Source organism: Octopus sinensis, linkage group LG9 (genome assembly GCF_006345805.1).
Source record: "Octopus sinensis linkage group LG9, ASM634580v1, whole genome shotgun sequence".
Classification (NCBI taxonomy): Eukaryota; Metazoa; Mollusca; class Cephalopoda; order Octopoda; family Octopodidae; genus Octopus; species Octopus sinensis.
The window spans coordinates 20,763,073-20,786,778 of record NC_043005.1 but is presented as its reverse complement, the minus strand read 5'-3'; the positions used below and the strand labels follow the sequence as shown (position 1 = coordinate 20,786,778).

At 35.1% G+C, this 23,706-nt stretch overlaps 1 protein-coding gene across 1 annotated transcript in view; it reads right to left on the bottom strand.

Annotated features, from left to right (window-relative positions):
- The window catches only part of LOC118764739 (sushi, von Willebrand factor type A, EGF and pentraxin domain-containing protein 1-like), a 35,350-nt gene extending 16,942 nt beyond the window's left edge, over positions 1–18,408 (bottom strand). Inside the window, exons 1-3 of the mRNA XM_036505706.1 lie at positions 18,360–18,408; positions 17,485–17,655; positions 14,545–14,781 (exon numbers count right to left, since the gene is read on the bottom strand). Of these exons, the coding sequence (XP_036361599.1) occupies positions 14,545–14,781; positions 17,485–17,655; positions 18,360–18,408 (457 nt within the window). The remainder of the gene's footprint in view (positions 1–14,544; positions 14,782–17,484; positions 17,656–18,359) is intronic.
- Positions 18,409–23,706: the final 5,298 nt, after the last annotated feature.

Sequence of the window (23,706 nt, the reverse complement as noted above, 5' to 3'; positions counted from 1 at the left end):
TCTCCCTTGAAACAAGGGGGAAACACCAGCAAAACTCTGCAACAACAGCAGAAAAGAAGTGGTCTCGACAACCAAAACAGCAAATTTTCACAATTTTCAGCACAAAAACAATCTTTCACAGCGGAGCAAAGAATAACACGACCTATCAGAGAGAGAGAGAGAGAGAGAGAGAGAGCAAAGAAAGAGAGAGAGAGAGAGAAAGAGCAAAGAAAGAGAGAGAGAGAGAGAAAGAGCAAAGAAAAAGAGAGAGAGTATTTCTTTATTCACCATAGAGTTGAGAAAAAGAGGGAACAAAACAAACGTTGGGGTCAGTGTATCGAATGAGACGAAACATGAATAAACAAACAATTAAAATATAAGAAAAAGAGAGAGAGAGAGCAAAGAAAGAGAGAGAGAGAGAGAGAGCAAAGAAAGAGAGAGAGAGCAGAGAGAGATTTGCTTGTTTATTTTTCGAATTTGTCACAATGGAGTATCGTTTCTTTCATATGAATTTGGACATCAATCAGGGTTAGTTTTGGCGATCTTTCGTCTCTAGTAGACCTTTCCGTCGAATTCCGTAAAAAAATTTTTTTTTTTTACATATGGGCTTGCGGGAACTTTTGAAGTAATATACATACATATACACATACACCGAGTAAAAAATTTCAGTTATCTCTTTCTTTCACACATTACTCTGTCTCTTCACACACTCTAACAGAAGCACTTCACTTACACAACATACTGTGTCTCCCACACCCCATCAAAAACACACACACATGTACATCAATGCTTCCCATGCACGGTAACTTCAAAAGAATTTCCCTCGTCATACAATCGCTTTCTCTTAGTCTCTTTCGCTCTCATTACTTCAAAAGTTCCCGTAAAAAAAAAAATTTTAACGGAAATCGACGGAAAGGTCTACTAGAGACGAAAGATTGCCTTAGTTTTTGTTTGTATGTATGTATGTATGTATGTATGTATGTATGTATGTACGTACGTACGCATGTATGTACGTATGTTGTATGTACGTATGTATGTATGTATTTATGTACATAGACATGCATAAATATATATACATATTTTTGTTTACACGCAGACGTGGATGCAGGTAAAGATGTCATTGCATAAGAGGATTTTATTACGCTAAACTTCTTGAATGTTTTACATATTTTGACACTAGTTTTGATAGTTTGTAGCTGTAGTCTTTCTGATTTTGTGAAACCCATTTTCTCAATCTATGTACTGAGGCAGTTCGTTATGTAACCAAGTACTCTAGTATTATCAGTAGAAATCTTGTTTTGGTCTGGATGGAGAACCAGCAGAATTCTCGTAAGTTCTGCGCAAATTTTCTTTTTTTGCACAGATCTTCAGCATTGTTTACATCTGCAGATAAATTGACTTCAACAACAGTGCATAGTTTCTTTTCACTGTCTCAGATCATTTTATTTAGTCTGTTAAGTTCGCATTTTGACAAAAACATTCTATTCGTATTAGTTACATGTACAAACGAAAGAAAAGAGTTCTAAACACCTTTCGTAGGTTATATTTAAATAAATAGTTTGGCTCAGAAATGCATTATTTGATCTATCACATACGCAGAAAAGGACTTATTCTGATCGTTCGACGCAGTGTCAAAGTTTCTAAATAAAGTTGATGTACATGCATATTGTACTTAAACTCTCTCCTTTACTCATTTACCTTCCAACTTATGGATTTAATCACCATTTCAATATGTCATACCGAAAAGAAATTTACGGCAGTAAATGCTATTGACAATATATAGAAATGAAAAATAACTTTACAAACCCTATACGAGATCATAAATAAACCCATACCTGGAAAAAACTGTCAAAGATTTTCTTTGTGAGTATCAACTGCATCTAAGATTTTAAAGGACAACGAAATATATTTGTGAATGTATCAGGCTTTCCTCGCATTGAAAAGTATTTGTCTACACGGATAACTTAGCAAATGAAACGATTAAATATGCCAATTATGTAAGTCAGTGCTTTTCAATCTTTTTGCTGGAGCGGAACCCCAAGGAAACATTCCACTGGCTCGGGGAACCCCTGTGCAATAATTTAATAGTCTTCTTTCTGCACATGAGAATTAAAAATTACTGCCGATTTTAGCAGTTTTGTAACTTCTTGCGGAACCCCTGGACTGTACTGGCGGAACAATAAGGTTTCGCGGAACCCTGGTTGTCGCCTGTACTAAAGCCTTATCTATTATTAAAAAGCTTAAAGACTAAAAAGAAAGCACGGCTATGAGGTAACATTTACTGCAAGTTCGTTGGTGGCAAAATGTAAAACTACAACTGAAACAAACCATTGATGTTAAAGCAAAAAAATTTATTTTATTTAAAGAAATAAATCCAAGGGCACTTAAAGGCCTTGTATATACTTCAAGATATGTAGAAAATAAAAGAAAATGATTGAACATTGGTTTCACATTATTTTGAACTTGGATTTTTTTTAAAATATTGTTCATGTTATTTATCGTGTAGAATGTAGATTACCACCAGCAATCTGTACATCATTACCATCTAAATGTTAGATTAATGTCTGTGCTATCAGATATACGTTACTTTGACGACTAATAGACCATAGTTCTTGGTAACATTTAAAGAATATTATCTTTGGCACACATTTGATCTATACATAAATGCTATTGATAAAGTGATGGGCGGTTACGATACTGAAAAGATTTCGGGAATCCTTCAAAAGAGCATGGAACAAATGTCAGAAAAAAATATATATTGGAGAATTTGAGAATAAACTCTGTCCTCTTTAATTTATTAACTATTTTAGAGGATTTGAAGAAACATTAGAGATTGTTCTAAACAGAACTGATCGTTGATGTCATTAATACCCAATTGTACATTAATATTTCTACGAATAACATAAAGTGTCTGTTTCAGCCACGAAGCCAATGTGTCACAAATGAAGACTTCAAAGAAATGAAAAGACATATGGAAGCTAAAGAAAATCTAACAATCGAAACTTTATTCTTATATTCTTCTAAGGGTGCAAAAATCATTTAAGATTTTCGCGCCCATAGATTTAGAATTCCAAACGAATTTGAAAAGGTGATTCAGATCTACATAAATTACAGATTTGCTATCGTGAAATTTATAAGTAAAGGGCTGTCATGGAAGTTGGACAAATACAAGCTACATGAAGCCAAACGAAACGGTAAAACAATATTGAGTTGGGGAAAATGCTTGTGCCATTTGATTGTTTATCTTTATATATATATCTATATATATAAAAGTGAAGTTGTGTGAGTGTCTGTCTCCTACGATTTAGATTCCTAATTACTCCCACATTTTACGGTGCAGTTTAACCAAAACCGGGTGTCTTATAGTCGTGATTCATATCGAGCCCTTCTGGGTATTAGCGCGCGTCTACGATGAGTCTACGATTTTTAAAATAATTTACCATAATTTTTTTCCATTTTAAAGCATATTTTTTAATAAAGGGAAGTAACTCTTTAAAAATGTCTACGATGAGTCAACGATTTAAAAAAAAATTTACCATAATTTTTTTTCCATTTTTAATGCATTTTTTGTTGCTTTTTGGCTATAACTCTCTAAAAATGCTTTATAGTTATTTCCCTTACAAATCCGAGCAACGCCGGGCGATACTGATAGTCTATATATATAAAACTGTAGTTGTGTGAGTGTCTGTCCCCTTCGATTTAGATTCCTAACTACTCCCACATTTTGCGGTGCAGTTTAACCAAATTCGGGTATCTTATAGTCGTGATTCATATCGAGCCCGTCTGGGTATTAGCGCGCGTCTACGATGAGTCTACGATTTTAAAAATAATTTAACATCATTTTTTATTCCATATTAATGCATATTTTTTCGTGTGTCGATGGCGGCGGAGTTGGCGTCCACACTCACACCTGCACCTGTGTTGCTTCTCCCCCTTCTTCCCTCCCTCGTGAAGCTGTGGGGAAGGGAGTGTAAGGAAATCAACGTCGTAATGCGTTGTCAAGGAGACCAGCGTTCTTTTAGAACAACGACTTCATGGCTTGAAGTCACTAAAAAAGCTGAAACAGATCCACAAAAACGGCAATTACCGCCACACGGCAGGTTTCCTGTGCAAACAGTTTGCACAACCGAATGTTTTAGTTGTTGCACAAATCTTTATATATAAAAGTAAGGTTGTGTGTCTGTCTCCTACGATTTAGATTCCTAACTACTCCCAGTGCAGTGCAGTGTAACCAAAAGCGGGTATCTTATAGTCGGGATTCATATCGAGCCCTTCTGGGTATTAGCGTGAGTCTACGATTTAAAAAAAAATTTACCATCATTTTTTATTCCATTTTAATGCATTTTTCTCTATCATATAAGGGAGTAACTCTCTAAAAATGTCTACGATGAGTCTATGATTAAAAAAAAAGATTACCATCATTTTTTATTCCATTTTAATGCATTTTCGCTATTATATAAGGGAAGTAACTCTCTAAAAATGTCTACGATGAGTCAACGATTAAAAAAAAAATTACCATAATTTTTTATTCCATTTTTAATGCATTTTTTGCTATTTTTTTGCTATAACTCACTAAAAATGCTTATATAGTTATTTCCCTTACAAACCCGAGCAACGCCGGGCGATACTGATAGTCTATATATATAAAACTGTAGTTGTGTGAGTGTCTGTCCCCTTCGATTTAGATAGTCGAGCCCGTCTGAGTATTAGCGCGCGTCTACGATGAGTCTACGATTTTAAAAATAATTTAACATCATGGTCACACCTGCACCTGTTTGCTTCTCCCCCTTCTTCCCTCCCTCGTGAAGCTGGGGGAAGGGAGTGTAAGGAAATCAACGTCGCAAACCGTTGTCAAGGAGACCAGCGTTCTTTTAGAACAACGACTTCATTGCTTGAAGACACCAAAACAGAAATGGCTAAGAAAGCCCGAATTGGCATCTATAAGGGAAGTAACTCTCTAAAAATGCTTATATAGTTATTTCCCTTACAAACCCGAGCAACGCCGGGCGATACTGCTAGTTATATATAAAAGTAAGGTTGTGTTACTGTCTCCTACGATTTAGATTCCTAACTATTCCCACATTTTGCGGTGCAGTTTAACCAAAACCGGGTATCTTATAGTCGTGATTCATATCGAGCCCTTCAGGGTATTAGCGCACGTCTACGATGAGTCTACAATTTAAAAAAGAATTTACCATCATTTTTTTCCATTTTAATGCATTTTTTCTCTATTATATAAGGGAAGTAACTCTCTAAAAATGCCTACGATGAGTCAACGATTTTTTTTCTATTTTTTGGCTATAACTCTCTAAAAATGCTTATATAGTTATTTCCCTTACAAACTCGAGCAACGCCGGGCGATACTGCTAGTTATATATAAACGTGTATAGTATACATAAAAAAGTGACAATGTATATTTCTTTCACATTTTAGTAATTCTTAATTTCATTTCTAATTCAAGTTTTGCTCCATAAGTTTTTGCGTTTCATTTTATCATTTTACTGTTATTCTATTTTTTCTACCTCCAGACTTGCTTGTATTTCGGATCTTTTCCTTTTGAACGGCACTTTGTAACATAATTTCTAGTTAACTAAAAAGTTTTAAACTTCGTATTCTGGTAGAATGTGTTTACAAAACATCATTTTTTCTTGGCTTTATTGAGAAAATTCTATATGTTGTAACATATTTCGTCTTTAATTTCGAGCATTTCGGCAATTTTAACCAATCGCTGACGTCCATTTAGGTAAATAACATTCTGTGCATAATGAATATGTCCCTCGTTTAAGAAACAGATTGGATTTATTTACATTTGTGAAGAAAAAAGATACCCTTCCCCCACCCCTAACCCTAACCCACCCTAACTCTAACCCTAAATCTAAAATAGATTGAAATGCAATAGATCGATACTAGGGTTATAATTATGGGTGACAATTTCATACGACACCGCTACAGAAAATGGGATTTTTTTCTAGCAGTGTCAAATGAAAATATCACCCATAATTATGGCCCTAGTATCGATCTATTGCATTTCAATCTATTTTAGAGTTAGGGTTAGGGGTTGGGGAAGGGTATCTTTTTTCTTCACAAATGTAAATAAACCCAATCTGTTTCTTAAACGAGGGACATATTCATTATGCACAGAATGTTATTTACCTAAATGGACGTCAGTGATTGGTTAAAATTGCCGAAATGCTCGAAATTAAAGACGAAATATGTTACAACATATAGAATTTTCTCAATAAAGCCCAGAGAAGATGTTTTATAAACACATTCTACCAGTATACGAAGTTCAAAATTTTTTAGTTACCTAGAAATTATGTTAAAAACTGCCGTTCAAACCAAGAAGATCCGAGTAAGGAAGCAAAAGCGCCAATTTTTCAAATATAGAAAAGGTAATTTGCAAGTGAAGCAGACGATGAAGTTCTTAATAATAAAGAAACTGACTGACTTCGAATTCAAAACTAAAATGAAGATTATTATTGGAAGAAGTCATGGATCTTTTCAGTTTGAACGGCAATTTTTTCTAGTGGTGTCATATGAAATTGTCACCCATAATTATGACCCTAGTATCGATCTATTGCATTTCAATCTGTTTTAGGGTTAGTGGTGGGGGGAAGGGTATCTTTTTTTCTTCACAAATGTAAATAAACCCAATCTGTTTCTTAAACGAGGGACATATTCATACGGCACAAAATGCTTTTTAACTCAATAGACGTCAGTGATTGGTTGAAATAGCAGAAATTGAAGAAAAAACAACAAATATCTTACAAACTATAGAATTTTCTCAATAAAGCCAAGAGGAAAAGATGTTTTATAAACACATTCTACCAGTATACGAAGTTTAAAATTTTTCAGTTACCTAGAAATTATGTTAAAAACTGCCGTTCAAACTGGAAAGATCCAAATTCCTTCTCACTTTCTATCATTTACATTCTTTCTATCATTTCCTCATTCTCAATAATTCTGTTATTTTATCCCGTTGCCTCTTTATTTCCACTTCTCTAGTATACAAATATCCAGCTCTATCTTTCTTTTCCCCATTTCTCCTTTTTTTAAAACTTTATTACGTATTCTATCTTCTGCTCTCCTTCTCCCTTTAATCCTTCCCTACATTTCAGTGTCTATTCCAGGTAAGAAGAAAAAAACTGAAATAGTAAGAAAACCACCAAATAACTGTGCAGAGTGGCATCATACTAATATTTCCCAACTTCCAGGTCTTGTGGCAGACCACCTCAGAAGGGATCTCCATGAAGAACCAGGGTTACTGCTTGCAACTGTATAGGATTGGACATCCAATTGAAGGGAGTGGTTGTGGTCTTGATCGGAGGGGAAAGTGAGGGTTAGGTGGTGTCTAAGCAATGAAAGGCAGAAAAAAGGTGAGCGTGCATGTGTGTGTGATTTAAATAAGATGAAGAAAGAATTTAGCACATCTCTAATTACCAGTTACAATTGTTTCAGTACTTGTTCGTTTTCAACGCCACTATACATAAAAGTTTCAGTTGTTTATCTTTTTCTTTAATTGCATACAATATCCGTGTGAATCAATAACGATTTATTGTTAACTTTCACTTTCAAATATAATATCATCGACATTAAAATAAAATATTCTTCTTTGTTTTTACTATCTACCATATAACCTTCATCTCTCTTTCACTCATTATTTTGAATTGAGGTATTGCAATTATTAAAACAATGGATAACAGCGCTATAATTTAAATAATAGATTACATTTGATATGTAGAAATTACTCAGAAGACACATGAGATGAATTAAGAATTATACAGATACACACACACACACACACATACATACATACTTACATGCATGCATGCATACATACATATATAGATACATACATACATACATACATACATACATACATACATACACATACCTGTTTGCGTGTGTGTGTACGTATGTGTTTGAAGGCGCGTGGCCTAGTGGTTTGATAGAATCTTACGCTTAATATTAAGATCGCGGTTTCGACTCCCGGACGGAGTGGTGCATTGTGTTCTTGAGCAAAACTCTTCATTTCACGTTGTTCTCTCTACTGAAAAGTAATGTTCATTGCCACTTCAACATGGCTGTTCCGTATAATGTTACTACTCTTTTATAGCCCCAGGAAAACATTTCCAGTTGGTTAACGACACAACCTGTGTCCGATATATTGCGAGCAGGGGAGCGAACTCCTATTTGAGAGGACCAGTAGACCAGCTTGGTTTCACGGTGTTTTCCCTTCCTCAGTACCGGTCACCTGTCTGCTAGAGATAGCAGTCGTTCGACCCAACTCGCAATATATAGAAAAATAAGCGGCATTCAGCCGCTGATCTTGCAACTAGCAAAGTAGCTAGTCCTAAAATCATTATAAGATATGTAAGCAGTAACTCCACCGAAAAGAATATGAATATACATTCACACGTACGTACGTACGTACATACATACATACATACATACATACATACATACATACATACATACACAAACACACACACACACATACACCTTCATACATATATGCATACATATATATAATATATATATATGTATGTGCGTGTGTATATACATATATTACATATATTAATATATATACACCCCGTGCGCGCTAACACACTCACATGTATATAAGAAAAGAGAGGACGAAGGAATAAAAGATTATCTTATGAACTTCATTAGCTTACGGCTATTTCCACTATAAGATACGGCGGAGTCATTGCTGAGCACCCTACAGCTTCATCAGAGCCATAAACATGACTAACACTTCGTCTAGAATCAGACATGTATTGAGTTCTACACTAGGTTATTAGCATCGCTATGCTTAAGCGATATATATATATTTATATATATATACTTGGAAATGGATGCGTGGCATTCAGTCAAATAATAATATATATAATTTAATAGTGTGTTGGAAAACGCGACAGAAAATTGGGCTAAATAAGCAGTTTCGTACTCTACACCTGTATTGCACACAGTTTAAAATTAAACCATCATAGCTTGTGGAATTCAAGCCACGTTATATATAGATATGCTGTTAGAACCATGGAAGTTATTGAATTAGTTTGTGTAGCAGTGACAGTCTGCTCACGTAACAACATTCGGCTTAAGGGAAACCTGTGTATGTCACATATATAGCTTAAAATGGAAATTATGTTACCTACATTTATTGCTGTGAAACTTGAGTTGCGATATAAAAACTCTGTGTGTGTGTGTGTCTGTGTCTGTGTGTGCGTGTGTGTGTGTATGTGTGTGTGAGTATGTATATATTTAATGGGTCAGTCAGTAAAGGTAAGGCAGAGTCCATATTGTTTTCCCTGGCGTCCATGACTGTTGGGAGCAAGGGAAGAAATTATTCACGATACTAGAGACTTGATCCGAAGGACTCGGTTTCAGGGCCAAGAGCCAAGTGCTGGTACTGAACCGGGCGGCGGATTTGAAATAGCATAACCCGATCAGAAGTGCGTGTAAAATATTAATTTATAACCATCTCATTTTTGGACAACTAAGTTGTCGATTCGCTTTCATAAAAAATGGGAAAAAAACATGTTGTTTATCATGAAAAGTTACGTAATCTTTGGGATATTTTTCTTTTACATTATAGTAGCACTTCATCGGCCTTGCATTAAAAAGTGCTCTCTTACATACACGATGATTAAGCGCTGTATGTTGGGAGGAGACAGTAAGTAAAACTAAGTATAACAAGTGAAATACAGGACAACACAACACCTTGATGACTGTAACACTAAATATGAAGAAGGAGAAGAAGACGACGACGACAATGACGCCAACAACAACGATATATATTTTAAGACAAAAGTGAGGTAAGAGAAATAACTCAGATTGGCCAATGGCATGAATAAATAATGGTATACTAAATATATGATAAATTCTTAATTTGTTGAAACATCTAGTGCCATTTACAGTCGACTCAGAATGAAAAGGGGACATAATCACTAGCACCAACAATTCTTGGGATTTGAGATGTATTAACGAAAAAATCAGTTTGATATTTCTAGATTCAAGAGGATAGCAGCATGTGCATGTTTAAGGCACACAGTTGTAAAATCTTTCCAATTTTATCTAAGACATGTACAAAAACAAAAAAAGAGGAGACAATATTTATGGTTTAGGTTAATTTGCATATTCTATCTGTCTCACTATAACCTTTTCATCATCACCTACTCCAATTCTTCCTCCCCTCTTAAAAGTTTTTGCCTTGCAAGTAGTTGGTGACCCTATTAGTTCATGGGCCACTTAAAAGCACCCAAGCCACACTGTAAAGTGGTTGATGTTTGGAAGGGCATCCAGCTGTAAAAACCTTGTCAAAACTGACCTCGCCTGTGCTTGTGCCACATAAAAAGTCCACTTTGTTGAGTGGTTGGTGTTAGGAAGGGCATCCAGCTGTAAAAATCTTGCCAAGACAGTCACAGAAGTCTGGTGCAGGTTTTGAACTGGCCAGCTTTTGTGGTACCGTCCCACCCATGCTAGCATGGAACATGGACGTTTAATGATGATGATGAATATATATATATATATACATACATGTATACATATATATATATATATATACATAGATAGATAGATAAAGAAGTTTATATATATGGTAGAAAATATTTTAGTGGGGAAATACACGTGGTGGATATATATTGAAAGAGAGAAGATGAAAAAACATAAAAATCGTTTTACAGCTTTAAGGGCATATTAGAGACATGATAATAAACATACAGAATTTTGTAGAAAATAAGGTTCTGTTCTCTCAAGATAATTCTTGGTGATAACTATTAATATCCAGTACTGCTACCATAGTCTCCTTTAGAGAGAATTAGAAATATTAATATTTTTAGATATATATACATATATATATATATATATATATATATATGTATATATATATATATATATACAGATATAGACATACACACACATATATATCATCATCATCATCGTTTAACGTCCGCTTTCCATGCTAGCATGGGTTGATAATTTGACTGAAGTCTGGTGAACAAGACTCCAATCTGATTTGGCAGGGTTTCTACAGCTGGATACCCTTCCTAACGCCAACCACTCCAAGAGTGTAGTGGGTGCTTTTACGTGCCACCGGCATGAGGGCCATTTTGGTGGCACTGGCAATGGCCATGCTCAAATGGTGCTTTTTATGTGCCACTTGCACAGGAGCCAGTCCAGCAGCACTGGCAACAACCTCGCTCAAATGTTTTTTTTCACGTGCCACCATCACAAGTGATAGTAAGGCAACACAGGTAACGATCACACTCAAATGGTGTGTTTAACGTGCCATCGGCACGAAGGCCAGCTTGTTGCTCTGGCAACGATCTCACTCGTATGGTACTCTTAGTGCTCCATTAGCAACGGATGCCAGTCACCGAGTTTGATTTTGATTTCACATGCCTCAACAGGTCTTCACAATAGAGTTTGATTTCGATTTCACTTGCCTCAACTGGTCTTCGCAAGCAGAGTTTAGTGTCCAATCAAGGAAAGGCATGCATAAGTGGACTGGTTACACCCCTGGCATAGGCCACAAGGTTATGGTCACACACATGCATTTGCCGAGTCTTCTCAAGCACAGCATATATCCAGAGGTCTCGGTCACTAGTCATTGCCTCGGTGAGGCCCAATATTTGAAGGTAATGCTTCACCACCTCATCCTAGGTCTACCTCTTCCACAGGTTCCCTCAACCGATAGGGTGTGGCACTTTTTCACACAGCTATCCACATCCATTCTTGGCACATGACCATACCAGTGCAGTTTCCTCTCTTGAACACTACATCTGATGCTTCTTAGGTCCAACTTTTCTCTCAAGGCACTAACACTCTGTCAAGTATGCACACTGACATTACACAGCCATCGGAGCATGCTGGCTTCATTCCTTGCAAACTTATGCATGTCCTCGGCAGTCATGGCCCATGTTTCACTGCCATATAGCATGGCTGTTCATACACATGTGTCGTACAGTCTACCTTTTACTCTGAGTGAGAGGACCTTTGTCACCAGCAGAGGTAAGAGCTCTCTGAACTTAGCCCAGGCTATTCTTATTCTAGTAGCTACACTTTCAGTGCACCCTCCCCCGCTATTGACTTGGTCACCTGGGTAATGGAAGCTATCAACTACTTCTAGTTTTTCTCCCTGGAATGTGGCGGAAGTTGTTCTCTGCACATTTTCATTGTTATTTATAGCTCCCGAGCATCTGCCACATACAAAAGCTATCCTCCCAGTTATCCTTCCTTTGATATTGCTGCACCTCTTATGAGTCCATAGCTTACACTGGGTACATCTTATAGAGTTTCTACCTACACCTCTACTACAGATTGAGCAGTGATCCTTCATCTTACCACTCTTTCAAACATTTTAATGATATAGGAGGTGAGTGAGACTGGGTGATAGTTGACTGCAAGGGATCTGTTTCCCTCTTTGAAAACCGGGAGGACATACTGGAATAGATGTTTCAGTATATAATCTGGGTTTGAAGAATTTCTCACATTTTAGAGCTCCATGACCTTCATTTCTCATGAGCAAAATCTTTTTAACAGGTTCAATAAGACAGGAATTTTGGAATATGCACATAAAAATCAATACTATGGGATACATGTGGCACAATTACAATATTTTTCGGGTGTGTCAAGAGGGAAGTCACCCTCATCTGCAATTTTGATGAAATTCGAAACATAGGTATTCCAGTTCATTACAGAAAAGTCTAATTCTTCAATTGCATGTAACACGGGCAATGCCGGGTATCTCTACTAGTATATATATAATACAAATAAGGAAATGGAGAAACAATTTAGTTGGTTCATCAGCTTTCGGATATTAGTATGTTGTTGCTTCTATTTGTTACCCATACGCGTGGACTAGTATGTATGAAGAAGAACTATATCTAAAAGCCATGGTGTAACTGTATGCTTTATATATATATATATATATATATATATATATATATAATATAAATATATATATATATATATATATATATATATATATATATATATATATATATTTGTTTGTATGGATTGTGGATTGTTTATCTTGTATCGTAATATTTGATATATTGGAATCTATTATATGTATTGTCAATAAATCTAATAATATTGTTACTGTTGATAAATATAATAATAATAATAATAATATTAGTAATAAGTGATTATTGTTTAAGTAGTCATGAACATAGACGTATGTATATGTTCCAGTATATATGTATATATATATATATGTATATGACGAATGGTCTATTTACTTGGACCTATTGTTTAATTGTGTTTTTATTTATGTAATTATACACATGTAAAAGTATATATACTCTGCTTATGTATGTATACATGTATATGTGTAAGTGTATATGGATATTTGTTCATATTTTTTATATAATAAATTATTCGTGTATTCTGTTTCATGTATTAATATTTTTAAAGTTCTTTATAATCTCTGACGAGGCGTATGGTTATGTATAAGTACCCTATTTTTAAATATCTACAACCTCAATATAATTGACAAATATAAGCACTAGAAAAAAAAACTACTTTTATCCATAGGCTGAAACAGCTGTAAGGAGTGATTTTAATGATTTCAATAATTTATATTATGATTTTTATAATTGTATTCTTATCTTACATGCATTGAATTTTAATGTATATATGTATGCTGTTAAGGTTCTCATTTTTGTTAAATGAATAAATAATTCAACATTCTAATATCCGAAAGCTGATGAGCCAACTGAATTGTTTCACCATTTTCTTATTTGTATTATAAATTAATGGTAAAATATTTCTTTACCTTCACCCGTTTAATACAATAAATAAGTTAATTGCATTGCGATTAAAAACATTTGTGTATAAAGAATGTGGGTATTATACCAACAGTATATTGGATAAATATTATCCCTTAGTGGGTTGGATCCATAACCTCTAACTTTCTTGGTGTTATATATAACAAGTACTTATTCTATCAGTCTCTTTTGCTGAACTGCTAAGTTACGGGGATGTAAACACACTAGCATCGGTTGTCAAGTGAAGTTGGGGGGACAAACACAGATGCACAAACATATACACACACATACATATATATATATATATACATATATACAACGGGCTTCTTTCATTTTCTGTCTGTGTGTATATGTTTGTACATTTGTGTTTGTCCCCCCAACTTCGCTTGACAACTGATGTTGGTGTGTTTACGTCCCCGTAACTTAGCAGTTCAGGAAAAGAGACTGATAGAATAAGTACTTGGCTTACAAAGAATAAGTCCTAGGGTCCATTTGCTCGACTAAAGGTGGTGCTCCAGCATGGCCACAGTTAAATGACTGAAACAAGTAAAAGAGTGAACATAAAATTGTTCAAGGTGGATAAAGTCCATATGACAATGCCCTCAGGGTATTTAGAGTGCATAATTTTGCATGTTTTTCTGAGAAACACTTCTATACCTGTCCTTCTAGGTAAATCTGTCAGTGTGTTTACAGAAATGGTTGTTTATATATATAATATAAAGTACAAATGCATTCACAAATTTCAGAGAAAGAGGAAAAGAAAGTCCAATAATAAAATTCAAAGAATAATTACGGTTTATTCGTTGGTAATAATCTCTGCTTTTGTCTGATTTCATTTTCTTGGTGGAAGCTGCAGTTTCATTCGTTAAGTAACAGTTTCCACCTCTTTTAGTTATTTCAAATGCTAAACAATTTGGCTCAGACAAACATCTTTCTCCACAAGCATCAGCTGTTATATTTTTCTTGACCAATGTTTTCCCAGATACATCCAGAATTCCATCTGTGACTTTCACAAAATGCCTCTCAGCAACTGGAATTCAAGTAAGATTTAGATGAATGTAAAAGACAAAAAGAATAACAATAATAATAATCTCTAACTTAGAAAGGACAAAATTTTGAGGTATGAGTTAATCAACAAAATATGGCCTCTATGCTTGACTGCTATTTTAATTTATTGGCCCAGCAATAGCAAAATTAACATCAGTAGGAATTGGAATTAGCAGCTGAAGTGCCAAAACAAATACCACCACACATTTTATCTGATGTTCTCGGATTCTGCAAATGCATCACCTTTAGCAACAAGAATAATTATAATTATTGTGGATAAAAACAGTATTTATGAAAATGGTTTCTAATACAAATGCAAAGCCACACATTTTGCATTCAGAATGAATATGAATAAATGAAACTCAGTACTTGGTTAGGCCTAATTTTATCAACCTTTGAATAATGAAAGGTGAATATATCCGGATGGTCTTTGAATCCAGAATATAAAAGAAGGTAACTATATATGGCTAGTCACTGCAAGACATTACTTTACTGATTATGTAACATTTTGCCCTGCAAACCAAATACAAATTCACTTTCATTTTGAGTGGAAAACTACACAAGTTGGTGTCAGAATTGAAAGAAATGCTTTAAGATTTGTATTCAAGTATTTCATGTATTCAGTTTAAATCCAGCCAGTATCAATTTTGCCTTTCATTCTTGCAGAGGTCAAAAGCATAAAATATTAGTGAAGAACTGGAGTTGATGATACTCACTAAATGGCATCGATTTGTAGTAAAGGCTTTTTATTTGGTGGCTTACAAAATCTACAACTAAACAAAATCTACAAGTTCTCTCATTGGCTAAAAATATTTGTAGCAAATCTACATATTACGTGGTAATATGTAAGTTGACCTACACAGCAGACGAATATATCGATGAGACAACTACCCTTGCTTTGATACACTAGCCTTGTTCTGAGACACCAGCCTCGTTCTGAGCTACACAGTAGAAGATCTAAGTTCCTGCCAGGTTTTGGTCAAAGACAAATGTCTTCTCTGTTGCTCTGCACACAATATTCCACGTGCGACTCACATGTGTATTCACCTCGACACAAGATATGCGGTTCGTAAATGAAGATACTTTATCACAAACACATTCTCAAAATGACTGTTCTCATTCTACACATGCAAACATAATGTAATACAAATGTTATATGTTACTTCTTTCAGTGCAAAAGCAAAAATCAAAACTTTCTTTCTATATAAACAGACATGTTTTTGTATCATACTACAGGCTTCCACCACAAAAGGTGAACACAGAATAATCAATATATTTATACACAAAAGTGTCTTATGATGATTCATGCTGTTTTTCCATTTAATAACAAGCACTTGAACAGCCAACGACAACCGCTATAGATTTCATCCAAAATCATTCTCCATTTTAGCCTAAATTATTTTAAATCATATTTCAGAACGCTTCTAGAAATTTCCATGGGAAGTTATAAAAACCATGATATTTTTTCTGATTTTAATAAGTGGATAGTTTGCCTTTGGGAAGCTATGTCACTGAAACTCACATACACTCCTTGTTGAATTTTGACATTCTTCTACTAATGACATAAGACGTTATCCTTCTCAATAATGACCATAAGTCATAAAGCTAAACTCTTTCTCAAGTGTAGTTTCAATGGACTTGATAAGCAATATGATTCCTTTCACTTCTTTATGGACAAACTTTTAGACGAAAACCTAGAAATAACATTCTACAATATGATACTCTTCAAGTTACTTTCACTGACGAAGAGAGATTACTCCTGATGTATTTACATGTAATAGCATATATCCTTGAAATAAAAAGAGAATTCGTTGAAACTGTCTTTGTAACTCATCATTTTTACATTTCTCCACAAAAATGAATTTGACTTTTCTTTTCATTCTACCAACAGCAGGATGCAAAAAGGACTTCGTTTAATTGGAAGACATATACATATCACACACCCAAACATATTTAGTCAACTTAATTATATTGTAACCGATGGATACATCCTCAAACCAATAATCTATACGAAAACAACAAAATGGAACTTAATCTACAACATATAGAAAATTATTGGCTTTCTTTTCCCAAATTAGAAAGAATCATTATTATTATTTGTGTTGTTATAATTTAGGATTATGGACTGGATAGAATATCACTTGAGCATCGGAAGTCTGTTTCAGAGGATTGCTGAATTCTAGTAAAAAAACTCAGTGCATTGTATTGTACAGAATAATAGATGATAACACAAAGTATGGATGAGAAAAGTCAAGTGAGAAATTAGAGAAAAAAATTACACGAGCTGAGTTATAGCTGTGGTCATAATAGTTTGCTTAAAAACAATGGAATATTGCGCAGGGTTCTCTGTGCTTAAGAATTTGCTTCACATCTAAGCCTTACACATGAAATTTAGTTGATGAAAACTCCATGAAAATTTCAGGTAGGGACAAGATTCCACTCTTCCTGTGCTTGTTTGGCACAACATGAATCATCCTCCCTTTGAGTAACACTCACAAAGCCGATACTCTTGCAAGCATTTGAAGAGGTTTCTGCTCTGACATTAACTTCTATCTTTCCCAACAGTGAAATTCACAATGGAAATTGTCATGGACACAGCATTTCTTCCTCTGACAAAAACACTTAACACACACACAAAAAAAAATAATGTAGTTGGAAACAACAAGAGGGAGCCTCTTTACATTACCTTTACAGGTAGATGGTACTGGAGTCCATTTATTGTCATCTTCACATCTCGATTTTAATGTTTCTCCTTCTGGACAAGTGTAGATTACTTGAGATTTATAGGTAGTGCTATTATAGGACTTTGAAGCACCAGCAATGTCTTTTGGTGGTCCACAGTCCACTTTGGATAACACTGGAAATGATACAGAGAAGATGGTATCAATGGTAATTATATGTTAGGAGAAGTGTAAGGATGAGGCGATAATGACAAATTTAGAATAAAGATATTGACTGAAACACACTGAAGAAGCATGTACACAGACAGAAATAGGCATATATATATATTTATGTATGTCATTGTTAAGTTTTATTTCAAGATTTCTTGCCAACAGAGAAAGAACCAGTTTCTGACTTGGATCTAAGACTCCTTCATTGGAATTTCAACATTAACAACTGGGTATTTTTGTTTGTATGTATGTGTGAATGTATGTATATGTGCAGATTCATATGTTTTGTTTTATGCATGTATTCTCATGCATATACTTGCATTTTTAGACATGTTGATATATATTTAAATGATAAACTTCAGGAAAGTTTTACAGATTGTTACTGTTCCAATGATGGATTGGATCTGTAGTCTTCAAATTGGCTTTCTCCTTCCTGGTTTTGACAAGCCTAATTTTGCAAGATTGGTATTTAGAGAGTGTGTTACATATCCCAGGGCCCCACTAATTACAGTTACATATGGGGACATCCTGCAAACCATAATGGAACAAAATCCCATTGTAACAGTTGAGGAACAAGCAAATAAATTTGGATTTGGTTCTTCAGCCAGTCAGTGATACTTGCAGGCCATTAGAAAATTCAACAAATTGGGTCAATGGGTACTACACAAACTTTCTGAGTAATTGCACTCAGAGAGTAAAAGTGTGCTGTTTGCTGTCATGCCTCACGAATGAACCTTCTTTGGACTGAATATGACTGGAGACAAGAAAAGGGTTATCTATAAAAATGTTAAGTGCTGAAGACCAGGGATAGGGAAAGGAGAAACACCAGTACCCTAAGCTAAACAAGGTCTTCACCCACATAAAATGTTGTTATGTTTGGCGTGATATGAAAGGTTTAGTCCACTTTAAACTTTTAAACCCAAAGCAAATGATAACAAAGGAGAACTTCTATGAACAGCTTGAGCGGCTTAAGTCAGCGCTAGATGGAAAACAATGGTTTTGGATTTCAAGACGAAAGGTGTTCTTCCATCAGGGAAATGTTCACCCACATACTATAAGGATGACATTCCAAAGGTTGGAGCAGCTTGAATGGGAAATGAGGCCCCAGCCACCGTATTCACCAGACATTACCCAATCTGATGATCAGTTAATCCAAAATCTTCAAAGTCATTTGGATGGAAAAGTTATGCATTCTGTGGATGAGGTGAGAACAGTACTGGAGGAGTATCTTTTGTCACAGAAAAGTGAATTTTGGAAGACGGGCCTTGCAAATTTACAAGCTGAAGGAGAGTATATTTTAGATAGAAAAAGAACTTTCTCTTAATTTTGAAATATAAAAGAAGTATGAAAAAAGAGACCATTATTTATGCAATGACCCAATATATATATATAACTACATGTATAGATATACACATATCTTTGTGCATATGTCTTTATATATAACGCATATGTAAAAATATGTGTGTGTATGCAAACACATGCACAAATCCAAACACCCACACAAATATATATAAATACAATTTATAGTTCCATTATTAGTAGCATCAACAAAGTATGTCCTCTGTCCAGTGAGAGGTAACTAACTTCAAATTTACAGAGTATTTGGATATCAGCTTGAAATTAAAACTAGCTCACATTTAAATACTGTATATATTAATAAATCTTAGTCTCTCTTTCTTTCTTCCTCTCTCTCTCTCTCTCTCTCTCTCTCTCTCTCTTTCATTGGTTTTGCACCTTAAAGTGCTTAGTAGCATAGGCAACTCTTCTGACTGGAGTGGCTAAAGGCGAAGGAGCTAAGGTATCTGAATGCACACCTTCAACCATTTGAGTGTGGCTAGTCACTTCTACTCCTAAGTACTTTATAGGTGCGAAAACAAGACACCCTATGAACAGCCATAACTTTTGAGTTCCTAAAATATATACATTACAACTGTAAGTCTGGATACATGAACTACTGACTATATATATATATATATATATATAGTATTCTCCCAGTATTCGTGGGGTTTATGTTCCTAGAGCACCCACGAATTGTGAAACTGTGAATATTGGATGTGCTCCATAAAAATGCTTATAAACATCAAAATATAACGTAAAATATTTTAAATATATATATATATTTAATAATAATTTTTTTTTAAATAAAGTAAAATTTATTGTTACTCACCAATAATGAATGATATTGATTTAAGACGATGATGATGAAAATAATGAATTTAATGACTGCACAGCAAACAAGATTTAAAACTCTTCATGAGACACCTCTTCTTCAGGTGTTTTAGGGGGATGTTGTATCTTTGTGCAAGGCTTTCTTTGTGGCCTTGAGGAACATTGTGATGGGAAGTTGCTGTTGTTGTTTCTTCATGGTTTTCAGGAGAGTTTTATATATCTCTATAGAAGCATCAAAGGTATTTTTAAATTGGAGAGACTGAATAATATAGAGATCCCATGATTCTGCCTTCACTTGCAATTCCTTTGCTGTTTTTAATAGGTCAGAAGACGTTCAATTGGCAGGCCCATCTTCCTCTTCCTCTTCCTCTGTATCTGGCACTTCTACTTCCTCCTCACTGGTAGATTTCATTAACTCCAATAAATCTTTGTTTGTCAGGGTTTCAGAGTAGGCATTGATGAGGTCGTTGACCTCCTCTTCTGTGATGTCAGCAAAACTGTGACCACTAGGTACCTTTGCCAGTTTCACGACATTGTTCACAATCTCATGTTGAATACCTTCAGGTGAGAAGCCCTCGTAGTCCTCGACACACTCTGGCCACACTTTCTTCCAGCATGAGATGAGATTTTCATTTTCCATGTCTTTAAGAGCAATGTGGATGACTGACAGTCACACTGCAATCAAAATGTTACACCAATACTCCTTTAACTAGAAATTCTTGTCCGAATCCATTGTTGGAGAGTGTTCTGTGTGTAGAGAGTGTGGAAAGCACAGATCATCCTTGATCCATAGGCTTGATGAGAGGTGGTGTTGGCAGGGAGGAACGCTACTTGAACTCCCTCATAATTCAAATCCAAAGAGTGACCACCAGCATAATCCATAACAAGCAACACCTTGAATTGCATGCAAAATTTTGGAGGTATTCCTTGGCTTCAGAGATGAAGCATTTGGTGGAACCAATTCAAAGTTAGACTTTTGGTAATCTGGGCCTTGGGCTCTGCATCCAGTGGACAGGCAACAGGTTTTTATTCTCATTTTTCAAGACCTTGGGTTTACAAACTTTTTGATAAGTCCTGGTTTCATTATGAAGCTAGCAGCATAGCCACACGTAATTAGCATAACTCTGTCCTTCTGTGCCTTAAATGCTAGGGCTCTGGCTTCGTCCTTCATGATGTACATTCTGGAAGGCATCTTCTTCCAGAACAAGCCAGTCTCATCTGCACTGAAAACTCGATCTGGCTTGTAACCCTTGTCCCTGATGATTACTTGAAGGTCTAATGTTACTTCTTAGTGGTATTTTTGTTGGCTGATGGTCTCTCTCTTTTCAGGGAAACACTTTACTTTAAACCATTTCTGGGAATGGTCAAACCATACCTTGCTGGTTTGAAAATCTTCGGGTTCTAATACTGCCAATGGTCTTGGTCACAGTTCTTCAGTATCTTCTGCTTTGTATTCTCTGTTGAACTGCTGGTATAATTTCCATGCTTTCTCACTGATGATCTTACCGCTCAAGGGGATGTTTTTCTTCTTGCAGCCACAATGCCAAGGTAGATTCCATCCCAACAAAGTTCTTATTTCTCACTATCGATATCTTTTGACACTTCCACAGAAAATTACTGCTACGATAGCCTTTTTTGCCACCTTGTTTTACTTTATGTAGCTTATGGTGCTTTTGTTGACAACATAGCAGTGACCTACTGCAGCATAACTGTTACCTTTCTGGAACATATCCAGCAGGTTCACTGCCAGAAACCATAGGTGTAGGGCGTTTGGGCAGCATCTAAGCACTCAACAAAATAATGGAGATAGTTACTGGATGCAGTTTTTCCAAAACAACCTGCAAAGATATTTTCATTGCATCTGATATGCACATCTCACTGATGGGAGATTCACCAGAGATTAAAAATAATCATGGTTTTGAAACATTTAGTTTATATTACCACTAGATATAGTAATCGATACTATAATTATGACAGCGAGAAAGGGAGAGAAACCAGCAAGTAGCCAAATTTGAATGAGGTTCTATTGGCTCATTAACTTAAAAATTATCCTGTTGACATAAACAATGTGTATGATCAAATGTAGCGATGGTTTTACAAAAACACTGGTATAAAATTAATGTTCAGTCTCTTGCTGTATATATATTTGGTCTGTCATCACTACCCCAAGTAATGCTGGTGCAATATATATATATATACAGAACTGGGTGTTAGTCTGTTAATTCATGAATTGTTAATTAACGAAGTTAGCAATTTAACTTTCAAGGTAACTTTGAAAATCTTTATCGGACAAATTAACTTCCACTACATTTGACTTCTGTTAACTCAAGTCCATTAACCCAAAAATTTCAAGAGAACCAGTGAACATTTAAAAGTTTCTAATGTTTTCAGATTATTTTAGCATATTTAATATTGTATATACCATCCTTTCAACCCTGATATAGGCCACTTATTATTATAAAAGATGTGTAGAACATCATTTAGCCCTGCCTGGATTTGAAACCAAAACCATCAGCTTGCTGCTTGCAAAGACAGCAGGAAATTTCTTTATTCTGTCAAGAGGGAACAGTGATTGATGTCTATCCACTTGATCTGTGACCTCGCTGAGGTCCAACTTCCATAAAAAGCAAATGGAAGGAAAAAGGTTGGTAAATATTTCGTTGTAGCATGGTAGAAGGTACACTAGAAAGAGCAGCAAAATCTTTCCTTTTCTGGAAAAAAAGCTGTTTACGCGTGACTTCGATGTCACTTTCATTGAAAGGATGCAAAATAACATGGTCCCCTCTACCCTTCCTTCTTCTCTGTTCCGTAAAAATGTGACTTGCAGCACGTTTGGAGGTCAGATACATTCAATGCACCCTAAAAAATCTGAGGAAAAAATTATTCCTCAATAAGGTATGAAATATTTCCTGAAAGCATAAAATCTTGTACTGATTATATCTGTATTTCAATTGATTCAAATATAAGTACCTCATCTTTAAAAGCGGCAAATATTTTGTCAGTTGCAATCTGGTATCATTTTAGTAACAAATCAAACAGGTAAGATGCATTAAGAATTTCAATTCTAGTGTTTATCCATAATGCTATTTCTTTTACACCTGTTAATTAATTTTAACTGCACATGAAAGTCAAATTTGCTCAGCAAGATCAGCTAAATTTACATAATTATAAACCATATTTCAAATCCGCATGACAAAATTTCAAATCTGCATGTACAAAGTTACAAACAAATATTGAGAACAACCCTCTTGAACCTGAATAATTCAGAATAACAAACAAATAAGCATTACTTTTGATAGATTAACATGAACACTAAAGATGATTTTAGGTGTTTTTTGCCCTTACACACATAGCACGGCTTCACTTGGTTGGGACTACACTTCTGTTACTTTGACATCATCATTCCATAAGATTTGTTTATGGGCAGAAAAATATCAATAGATGTGTGGGGGAGAAAGAAACGAGAAGGGGGGTTTTAGTATGTACTAGAAACAACAGCTTGATCTACCTTAAATTACTCTTTCTCCTCTCAAATTATTTACAATTCTCTTTTAAACTGAAAATGTTTCTCTCACAGGTTTCAAGTGTGTAGTGAAAAAGAAAAATGACCCAAATCATTTCAGACTGGAGTGGTGGGAATGAAAGGAAATAAATTTTTAAAATCTTTTTCTTCTTTTCCATGAAAAGATGCCTCCCATCATTCTGAAAACTTTGGTGAAAAACATTTGAAGAATTCCCCATCAAAACGGAGAACTTCCAACTTGTATGGGCTGTATGATTCAAAACTCCATTTTCCAGAAATTACACCCATCCCTCCAGCCTCTTTCAAAAGTTTTACCAATATATTT